This window comes from Cyprinodon variegatus, unplaced genomic scaffold (assembly GCF_000732505.1).
Source record: "Cyprinodon variegatus isolate N-32 unplaced genomic scaffold, C_variegatus-1.0 Scaffold21, whole genome shotgun sequence".
In the NCBI taxonomy this organism is placed as follows: Eukaryota; Metazoa; Chordata; class Actinopteri; order Cyprinodontiformes; family Cyprinodontidae; genus Cyprinodon; species Cyprinodon variegatus.
Genome location: NW_015150474.1, coordinates 2,267,389 through 2,278,863, shown reverse-complemented (window position 1 = coordinate 2,278,863; position 11,475 = coordinate 2,267,389). Strand labels below are relative to the sequence as shown.

Here is an 11,475-nt window from a genome sequence, read left to right as displayed (position 1 = left end):
AGAAGAAAAAGAACAAGAAAAAGAAGGATGTGACGTTTCGTCCCTTTCGATTCAAAGGTTCTAGCGCCAATCAGAATCCCACCTTGTTTATGTTTTTTATAAGTAGGCATTATGGAGTTTGACGAAAGCTTTATAGTGGAGCGATTCGACGACTTAAGCATAAGTGGAGCAGCCGAACAAGGACAGCTGATGACTTTCCACTGTCTGCAATGTAACACTATTCTGGCGGACTCTTTAACCGTGTGTGGAGAAATCAAAAGCATCGACTCCATCATGTGCATACGTAGGTTCTGTTTACGTCCTATCTAATGCAAATATACCAGTAGTATGTCCATGTCACCTCCCGTGAGTGATCTGTCTTAACCTCAGACAGAGAGAGTCCCCTTTTTTATGCATTAAATATAAAGGTTGCATTTATGTTGATAACGTTTGCATTTTTAAAGCTGTGTCTCGCTGGACTTAAAATATCGCGTGATTTTAAAGAGAAGTTATCTCAGTGTGGATTAAACTGAACTCTTTATCGCTCTATGTTTTGGGGGGTTTTTTCCCTTGCAGGAGTAACCAATGATGTCGTTGTGAGCGAAGCACTTGAGTCAGTAAACAAAGGGGTGATGACTAACTGGTGAGTATGCAATGGCAGTTATAGAAGAAATCTACCAGGGGGCCAAGGAGGACAGCAGGGCCACTGCCACGAATTGAGCTTGCTGTCTCTCAAGGAGGGAAAAGGACAAAAGAATAACAAACAAATGCAGAAATAAAATAGGGCAAGAGCTCATTCTTTAGTGTGCGTGAGTCACAAAACCAAAAATTTCAGCCCCCTTATCTAAAAAATAGAAACTGTTATCCTGTTTTAATAGTATTAAGACAGGATCCTATAAGCAGAATGTATGCTGGTGAAGATTCTCAGTCATCCAGGTCGTAGTTATTCCAAAAAGGTTGACAAAACAAACCTCTGGACTCCAAGTTTGAAGACTTTTTGCTTCCCATCAAGAAAGCTTTGTCAATTCAAAATGTCTGGAGTAGCGTTGAGTTCCAGGCTTATAGGGTAGCCCAAACAAAAGCCCTTTAAGGCTTAGAAAACATGCAAATTAGTGATGCTGAGATGAAGCCTCATGAGGCATTGAACCTTTTTGGCTAATTGCTCCCCACAGTTCATGAATCTTTATGTGAACATGTCACCACCAAGTTGTGGAGTACAAAACTATACTTAGTACTGTGATTTTTTTTACGATTGTTTTTCTTCTTTTTTTTTTTTTCAATTTAAGTTCCTTTAAAATTGTTAATGATCGGTGTGTGTGTGTGTATAAGGCAGTCTTTTGTAAGTTTTTATATGTGTAAAATGTCTTTTAATTATGAGGTAAAAATGTCTGACGAGGTACTTGGATCATCCATTGTGAATGAGGCATCTATATCTGTGGAGAGTTTCACAGTTAATTTTGTCAACGTTTTTATTTTCAGCATTTATTCCCATCTAAAGTGCCGTTCATGCAGCTATGTCGTAGGGAGAGTTATCCATGCTGCTCCCTTACATCTCACTGCTATTCGCTCCATCTTCCTGCTGAACAAAGCAATGATGAGCAGGTGAGCTGCCGCCGTTTGTGGGACATACAGAGCCTTTCATCGTGTATTTTCTTGGGGTTTTTTTCTAGATGGGACTTTTTAGAGGGTCAGAGAGTGCCGGGCCAGGAACTTAACCAAAAGACTGTGTGACTGATTTGTATGTTTGGTTTCTTTTTTCTATTTAAAATATTCATCTCAGTATTTAAAATTTCACCCTTGGAGAAGGGAAATGGCTATTTTTAGGGGGGAAAAACCCACCAACAAGGAATCAGGAATCCTCCACCAACCCTACATTGAGAGATTCTGGAGCACCATTGTCATAGTCTGTCGTCAAGTGAGGTTTTGGATAAAGCGGGCTGATCCTAAGTTGAAACTGAATTAGTTTAGAACATGCATGGCCAAAGTTGGTCCCCGAGAGCCACTGCCCTGCAGGTTTTAGAGGTTTCTCTGCTCTGTAATCATCAGAATCCTCTGTGCTAGAGCTGAGTTTGGGCATGCTTGGTTTAGAATCTTGTTGGGTTTTTTTTTCCAAGTGTGCAATTTTCTTATTAAACGTATTCAAATCCACAATTAATTTGAACTTGTGGTAAATGATCATATAATCCTAAAAAACTGTTTGAGAAATCATTAAAAAGCTTCAAATGAATCCCCAGGGTTATTTAATTTCAACTTTGCTTCTTTCAATGCCAACAAACTACCGTACTAAATTTTTTTCTCTAACAACTACATAAATATGTATTTTTTTCTTATCCTGTCTGCTTAACTCCATACATCTTTTTTGTTTTTTTTACCTGCAGCTACATTCTCGACAGCAGCTCAATGGTGAAAACATCTTCACTCTCATTTGATCTGAAGCCCCTTCAAGAAACTGTTAATGAGGTAAATCCAAACAATTTTAGACCCACTACTTTTAGGTTTATGGTCACAATTTAGGCCCCTTTACAACTGGATATCTTTTGGCAATGTGCCATTAGAATATTGTTAGTCTCTGCTCTTATAAACCAATGCAAAAAAAGCAGTGAAAATATAGCCTGCAGATGGCGCCAAAGTTGTGTATTTATAAAGCTATAGGTTATAAAGGGTGTATAAAAGTATTATGTAGTGATTTTAATCCTACGGCTGATTCCTTTCTCTACAGGTGAGGGAAGAGTTTGAAGAGGAGCTCAATCAATTGGCAGACAGCTGCAGCCGACTGACTGACTCAAGCATGAGCAGTCAAAGCACCGTGCACAGCTAATAAGCTGCTTGGAGTCTGTGCTGCAAATGTGTAAACTGGGACCATCATTGATGCCTTCCAGTCTAGATACTTTTTTTTTGATTCCCTACTTCTTTAATAATCGATATTAAGGCCATCTTTAATATCTGTCTTGGCAAAAGCTTCCTACTTACATATGCAGCAGATGACCTGCAGTTGCTTTCTAGGAGGGATTGAGTCTAGGCCCTAGAGCCAATTTGATTGGCTCTGAACCCTGTAATAACGGTAGTTGAGGTCTTACCTAAACCACAGGAAACTACAGCTTCTTATCTTTAACCGCTCCTTGAACCCATTATTTAACAACAACCAAACTGCAAAAGTACATCAGATATTTGTAATGTGGTCCAGTGTAAAATATCCCGTTGGCTCGATGAGCACTGTTGACTGAAAAGAACAGGTTTACCATCTTAATAGACTGTTTGATGCACAGGTTGAAATCAAATATTTCTTCCAGTTATATTGTTAATTCTTCACATTTCATCGGACTATTCTTAGATCTTCAGTGCAGTCAATTTAAATCTGATAATAAACACTTGTTCATAATTTTGAATGTTTTCAAAGGACTCTAGTTTTGCTACTCATATTTGTACATATCTTTGCTAATAAATTTCAGAAGTTCTGTATTTAAGTCTTTTTTTACCTTTTTTTTTGCCTCAGTATTAATCTAAAGGGAAAAAAATAAGATATTAAATGGATTTGGATTTCTTCTCCATTTAGGAATAAATATAAAAAATAAAAATCAACGAATGATTCATTTCTGAAATATTTAATTACTAAATAAGGGACTTTTCTAGAGAACATGTATATCCATTCCTTGTAAATATACCTAAAGTCTTTTTTACTTGGGTCTTCAGTATTCAAAATACAGACCATTATACTGAAGAGGGGATTTAGTGTTAACCCTAACCCTATTTTTCACAATGCATGGTGAGCAGCATGGTAAGGGAGGTACATGAAAAACCCATCTAGAACCCATTGCCAAAGTACTGCAGTAAAGAGTGGCAACTTGGGAAATGTGAGGTATCCATGGCAACCATTCTATATAAAACAGGAAATCAGAAGATCCCTAAACTCTCCAGGAACTAGAAATCTATGCATCAGAGCTTTTCAAAGGATCAATGTTAAGAAAATCACTGACTGCCCACTATTGAGCAGGGTGGGTGAGCTGTTATGCTGTGGGTATGTTTCTCTTAAGGCTTCCTAAGGTGTTTTTTCTTTTTTTTTTTTTAGCCTTTGCTTTTTTTTTTTGTCTCAAAGCATCAAAGGCTCTCTTATTTCCCCCTTTTCTTTTAAGGCTCTCAAAGTCACCTATTAATATATTATGAAATAACTTGTCTTGTATTACCTGGGTTTTAAATAGTTTATCTTTTATTTTGATGAAAAATATTTGCATGCAATAGAAAGCCACGTCTCCATATCATGGTGTCGCCTATTTCTGGACATCGTAGAATGCCACCACCTCTAACTTGCTGAACAGTCGGAGGCCCCTCACTGCCATAAAACAGATTTTCACAACTTGTAGAATAGTTAAAAGCTTGCTGCCCTGTGCAAATTAACTGTTAAAAGAACCACTCTGTATCAACCATTAGCCATAATGATCACTCTCAACCCCACATTAACCTTTAATGAGCGGAGAAAGTGGGTGTTTGTTTACAGCACAGGCACAGCGTGGTTACGATTGATGCTTCCTGCTGGGTAAAATACCACATTGAAAATAAGTTGTATAAAGGAATAGCATGCTAGCGCAAAGCTAAAAAAAAAAGTGGATTTTAAATGTTATACATAGTATAAATACACTAGTTATTCAGTTGGGGCTTTTATATGTAAGTATATGAACTTTTTACTCACATTAGACTTTGAGTGTCTCCTGTATAAAAACACCTACAAAGGAGCTCACTGTTTAGCACATTTTCATACCCAAGTCGTATTCAAACACAGAAGACCAAACCTTGACAACATTTGATTGGCACCATGCTGCTGTTTATTGCTGATTTTTTTATTTTCTGATACAGCTTCTTTTTAATTTATTACAAAACCAGACAAGAGGTTCATAGATAATAGGCATGCCCGTCTCCTCCCTCTGGAATGCATAGTTTCTATACAGCCCACCATCTCAGTGGGAGAGTTGATCAACAAAGTAGTTTCAGTAATCTTACCAAAGCATTTAAGTTCTTCCTCATGGGAACAAGAATAGAGCTGCACTGTGACACAACAGGGGAAAAAAAGGAAACTGATCAACCCCTTCTTTTAGTGCTTTTTATGTTTCATAAACAGCAGCTAAACTAGAAAAACTGACCATCAGAGCTGATTTAAGTAGCAAATGATCATACCCATGTTTACATTGGAAAATCCTATATCCCTCAACTACACCCATTCACATTACGAGGTTAGGTTATTGCATGCAATACAAATCATTCATTATTCTGCTAAGTCATGCATATTTTTTTAACCCACAAATTCATATCACCTGGACGTCTACTTGCTCAAAAATCACCAGAAAGAACATTACAGGGTTGCTTGAACACCTCATTCAAGACATGATGGTGACGCCGACGGTGCAAGTTGTTGTTGAAAGTGCTTTTCACGCAAGTGTCAGTCATATATATTTAAGTCTGCAACCTTTTAAGAAAGGAGAGGGTCTTTATGGATGCTACAAGAAATAAAATGTAAAGCCTTTCTCTTGTTCTGGTTGATTAAAAGGGTGTATTAAAACGACACAAAGCAAGAAAAAATAAAAAGCTAAGAAAGGAATAGGTGGCTAACGCATAGCTGGAAATAAAAGCTTTCAAAGTTACACAATCTTTTAAACACCAACTCCTGGAGCTAAATTCATGCATTACTTTAGGGTTATTGCTTCTAAAATACTGATTAAATACAATTGTGTGGATTAAAATAGAATGCTCTGATCTCAATACTATGAGGTCATCTGTACATTTCATGCACATAAACAAAAACCTCCCAGGTCGTAATCTATGTTGAATCCTTTCTGCAAATATTATCCTACCTGAGATTTGGTTCTAATGATAATTTTTTTTTTTAAGCTCTTTTAACTTATTAAGTTGAAACTTTCCAGAACACAATGTAGATAAACACACATAAAGGTACACCGAGAGATCCGCTTTTGGCAAATCTAATCTCTTTCCAGTCAGTGAACCCACCATATGTTATCATGACTAGGTCCAGCTCACTTCAAACGCTCTTCAGTGTGGACATTGTTTCAGAGTTAAGAGGACTCACAGTTATGTGTTTTAGAGTGACTGAGGAAGCGAGGGGAGAAGAAACCTGAAGGGAGATTCTTATGAAAGGTTCATTCGACCTGCAAAGCAGCGAGAGAGAGACAGACTTAAGCAGACAGCAGGAAGGCTCAATAAATGGCAGATTAGCTTCTATCATAAACTGAATAATCTACACCACTGCTGTTTTTTGAAATGCTAGCTGTACAATCGCTCTCCACAATCCTTATCATGATGATGCAAATACCAGCATCATCATCACTTCAGGAAAATCAGTCTATCATCTATTGTACACAATAAATAGTTTGGCTCTTACTAAGATATAAACAAACTTCTATTTTGATAATTTATCTTGTTACAAGAATAATTTCTAATTTCAATTGTTCAATCTGCTTTTCTCTAGATTTAATCATCTTTAATCAAGAAATGTCAAAAAAATCTTTGCTGCATTGAAGATAATTTCCCTTTGATTTGAGTGGCTTTTCCTGTAATCTAGTTTTTTGCAGAGTACGTTACTTTTATTCTCCTCCTACTTGTTTTGCAAATTTACTTTGTTTTTGATTGCAGGTTTCATAAGTATCAGCATCAACATGAATTTCCTTATTGTTGGATCAATAAAATCTGTCTTATGTTAACTGTGGTTATTACTAAGACCAGCTTAAAATTCCACTTCTTTAAGTTAACAAACCCTTTTTTTTACAGTGATTTTACCCTTTCACAGAACAATGTGAACTTGCATCAACTCCTAACTAGAGATGTGTTTAAAAAAACAAAAAAAATGTTTTTTAAACAGCATCCTTTAGGAATAGACCGATCCATCTGCCAACAAACATTAGCCTATTTTATGCATCAGTATCGGCCGATACTCGCACACGTCGGCCAATTCACAAGTGCATTCAGCAGCATTGATTTAAGGTCATGAAAGGATGCATGAATTTCTGCTCCGTCATTTTATTTCGATTGTTAATGTTTTCTTTAAAATGGTTGATAAAGGTCATAAATGGAGGAAGAAAACCTCAGCAATATCTAAAAACTAATAAGAATAAAAAAAAATATTGGCAGCACCTTTTGGATTGGTTAGATTGATTTCAAAGTAATCAGCTTGAAAAAAAAAAGATTTCCTGTTTCCATTTGCTGTTGAATATTAATATAATATTAGTATCAATAGCAATTATTTTACTACCAGCAATCTATATGAAATAGTTTTGCCCATTTCCTACTATGGAAATGTGCAAAACTATGTTCAGATTTCATGTCCAATTACGACAAGAACATTAGAAACACATTTTGAATGCTGTTCTTATATATATATATATATATATATATATATTTAATTATGTATTTTATACATAAAAATCAAATAGAAGCCACATTGGGCCAAATTCAATCAGAAGGTCAAAATGCCACAAAAGCATCTGAATCGGTGCACCTCTACCTGTGATCATCTTTTATCAGACCTGAAAACTCAACGGTATAATTTCCTATCCCCAGTTTTTATTTTTCCTAAACATATAAATGCTTTAAAGCAGGGATCAAGCGCTACCTGTTAGGTTAAAGCAATATGTCGATTAGACAAACCTAAAGGTGTAGTTTAGGAGTCTAATATTCACCAGTTTCAACTGGGATGGTCTCCACAGATTTGAGCTTCAGCTCCGCCTACAAGTCAATACTCTCGATGAAGCAAGCATTACTACTGGTCATGCATGGCTATTATAATGTTGGCACCACAGTCCCGCTAAATAAGCTAACACACATGAGTCTATACATATCTTAATGGAAGACATTGGTGATTTTGTTGCTTTCAAACAACTTGTCACTTGTTTATACAATATACAGTTTGGTCAACAACATGACAGTTAAGATCAAATATTGCACAGATCCCGGTAAAAGTGTAACTTTTTTTCTATACATGTCTATGACAAAAAGAAAAAAGGAAATCAAATGGGTAACTATTTCTAAACTGCAGCTCCTCCTGTCTTGGTGAAGGTCAGATAAAATTAAAACCTTCTGTGAGATGAGCTAAAGCTGGACCACGGTTTGGGAGCAGGATAAAAACGGGTCCCGCTTTGCTCACAGGGAGTGACCCAAATGAGCACTGCTGCCTAATTTGTCTCCGCTTGCAGACCTAAAAAACCAACGCACAGGAAGTCCCAAATGGAAAAAAAGACAAGAAAAGGTAGGAACTGGAATTTAGAAAATACTGTCTAAATGTCTAAATTAAATGTCATAAAAAAAAACATAAAAGGGTTTAAAATTCAAAGAATCTTCCTTGGATGTAGACTTTCTTTAGCTGTGTGGAGTGATGGGGCCATACCCCTCCCAAACGTGTTGCCAAATATAATCTGGTAGAAATTATGGCAAATTCTGCTGACATATGTGAAACTTAAGTTTAGCTTCTCATTTAACCTGATTTTTTAGAAGCTGATTCTTTCTAATGATTCTATAAATACTGTAAAATCACAATAGTTTTAATGAAGGTGTTCCTTCTGTGTGATAATATACCTGCAAATAGGTTTAAAGCATCCATTTTCCTCCATCTAAAAACCAACAAAACAAAAAAAGATAAATGATGAAGATATGCAACAGCATACATATTTTCTACCAACCTGTCAACTAAATTGTTTCGATAATAAAAGCTCTGATGGACGAGTAAAATGACTCCTTGTTCAGAAAACACTCCTTTCCACCCTGTTGGACTTGCTGTGGCAATGAGGTAGTTAAATAAAGAATGAATCAATGAATCTCACTTTGAATCACAGGCATCTGATCTTTGCTACAGTATGTTGTGTCTTTACCTTTTACATGATCAAACCTTGAGATATTTGTTTTGTTTTTTTTGGGGAAATAAACAACCTTGTTTAGATGCATAACGGGCCGAGATTGACCCATTCCTTCAAGCCAATCAAACAGCTTCAGGGCTGCTGTTACATGAGGCTATTTATTGTGATTTTCATCTACAAGGTTGGATGACTTTAATTCTTGGGAAGCTGTCCTTAGCAGCGATCAGGCTGCAGAAAGAGGTCTGAACAAGAGGGGCTGCCGCAGAAGAGATGTCCAGTGTCCCACAAAAACAGGAGGAAAGGCGGTGAAGGCCGGTAATCTTATCTGCTGTTCTCCAGGACTCTGCAGAAGTGGAGGAGTCATGTTGGTGGTTTTGAATCTTCTCCTGGGTCACTTCATCTCACCTGTAAACATAATTTCAAAGTGATGTTTTATGACAGTTTGATTCTGTTTCATTGCAAGACGAATAGCAATTCTACATAAAAAAATAGATGTTAATGTTATAAACGCTGTGGGGAGCTTAGCCCTGTTTTGTGCAGTTGTTCACAAAACAAAAATCCAACATATATTTTTAGAAATAATTTGATTTGTTTTGCTTTATAACAATGTTTATAAATGTTAACTGATAGTGGTTGTAATGAAATTGCGTAAATATACCATGTAGTATATATAGAGATAGAAATGACAATATTCAGCATTTCTTTTATCATCTCATGACAAATTAACACGCTAATCTCTGTTTTAGAGTTAGCATATACTCAAAATGCACAACGTCAAATTGTATTTTTGCATTTTTCTCATTTTTCATTTCCTTACGAGACACAAACTCAATATGAGACACAAACCAATAAACCTACAACTTTTTTTCAAAGTTTTTCCTTGATATTTTCCCCCTTTTCCCTTCCTTTCATGGAGCTCACTGCTATCCTGCCACAAACTCTCCTGTTACGTCACAACTGATGCAGTTGCAAGGAGAAAAGGTTACATTTTGGGAGGAAATGTAATTAATATCTAGGGACAGGTGTGCTCTTTAAGAAAACATATTACTTATGCATCTTTAAAGCAGATTACGTTTTTCATTAAAATTAGGAATTCCTGTCCCATTTGTCAATATAGTTACTACTGAATAAAAATTAATTTCAGCCTTTTGAGGGGAAAAAAGGGGCAAATGACATACAGCAAAAACTCTCGATATAAAACCATATTTTTGTTTTTAATAGATATTGTAGTTTATCTAAAAACATTTTTTTGTAAGTTTATCAAGTAAGTAAAGCAAAAGAATGACTAAGGGGGTTTTGTTTTTGCCAGGAACTCAAATTATTTGATGGTTGAGAGAATCACCAATAATGCATCTGCATAAGGAAGGAAAAAGGGAAAAACACATTCAGCCCTGTGTGATTAAAAACACAAAAACAAACAAAATGTGAATCTGGATCTCTTACATGCCAGAATTTTTTCTTAAATCGCTGTGCTTTGTAATAAACTGAGAAAAGCAAGAAAAGTGGAGTTTAAGATGCAAAAAATTGTTTTATCTGATTCAAAACCAAATTTTTATATATAATATATATCATTTTAAATGGTTAATATTATACAGATATAATGATTTATTTATGTTTTATTCAAATATTTATTTACCGTTTGCAGGAGTGTTGTTCATGCACGAACCCCCTCTGGAAAAATGCTATTTGATAAAGTGAACTGATCTCAATTTGCAAAATCTATAAGCAAACACTGATAGTAAAGGACTAACACCTTTATTTGTAATATAATTAACTGAACAGTTGTAATACTTAAAATAAAACTAGATCAAGAAAATTCACAGGGAAATGTTGAGTGAAGCCCTCACCTGAGGAGCGATGCAGAGATATTTCCACTTTGCCTCTGGGATCATGCAGCTGCACACAATGGTAAACAAAAGCCGGGGGGATCCTTCCTCTGCGGTTCCATATTAGGAGTCCTCTCCACCTACAGGACCGCCGGGTTTTATTTTCATAAGAACAGCCGCAAATTGAAAGGACAGCTTAAAAGTTTCGGACCCCCTTCCCTCCGCTCCTAGACACGGTAAAGGGGAGAGAAGAAGGTCCTCTCCTCCTTCCATCCTTCGCTCCTACGCCATCTTTGCTATGCTAGTACGAGCTACAGGATGGCTGCGCTGATTGGACAAAGAGCTTGTCAATCAACTCTAAGCCCCACCCCGGATACACACCTTTTTCTGTAGTCCTTAATTAATGGTGTGTTACAAAAAATTTTAATCGAGAGATAATTAAATGCAGTTTTGGAGGAAAACGTTTTAATTTATATAATGTCTGTTGATAAAATTTATTGTTTTTATTTATTTTTACAAAATATAAATTTTCCTCTGAAGAAGTTTTTTTTTTTTTTTTTTTTTTTTAAACAAGTACAAATTTTCAATTTTAAACTCGGGCTTAATGTCTTTACAGGATATATAGTTTGTACAAATTTAAAAGGCCAGTTAAAAATTTAAACCCATTTGTTAGCAGGTGTGTTTAAATATCTACCTGTCCCTCCATGTCTTACACTGAGCAGGAGTTTTCCAAACAGGATTCGTGAAAACCTTTTTATCTGGTGGTGAAATTATTATTCTGAATTCAGTGATATAATGAATTACAAAGGCCAAAATCAATT

At 36.0% G+C, this 11,475-nt stretch overlaps 1 protein-coding gene across 1 annotated transcript; it reads left to right on the top strand.

Moving 5' to 3' along the window:
* Window positions 1-21: 21 nt before the first annotated feature.
* oip5 (Opa interacting protein 5) lies at window positions 22-3,443 on the top strand. Its single transcript, XM_015390510.1, has 5 exons — window positions 22-283; window positions 556-622; window positions 1,459-1,581; window positions 2,358-2,439; window positions 2,699-3,443. The coding sequence occupies exons 1-5, from the start codon at window positions 112-114 to the stop codon at window positions 2,795-2,797; spliced, it is 543 nt and encodes a 180-aa protein (XP_015245996.1). The 5' UTR covers window positions 22-111; the 3' UTR covers window positions 2,798-3,443.
* Window positions 3,444-11,475: the final 8,032 nt, after the last annotated feature.

Coding starts and splice junctions, on each gene's coding strand:
- oip5 (XM_015390510.1), top strand. CDS start 112: ATGGAGTTTGACGAAAGCTTTATAGTGGAGCGATTCGACGACTTAAGC. Junction 623..1,458: donor AAAGGGGTGATGACTAACTG/GTGAGTATGCAA, acceptor TTTTATTTTCAG/CATTTATTCCCATCTAAAGT. Junction 1,582..2,357: donor AACAAAGCAATGATGAGCAG/GTGAGCTGCCGC, acceptor TTTTACCTGCAG/CTACATTCTCGACAGCAGCT.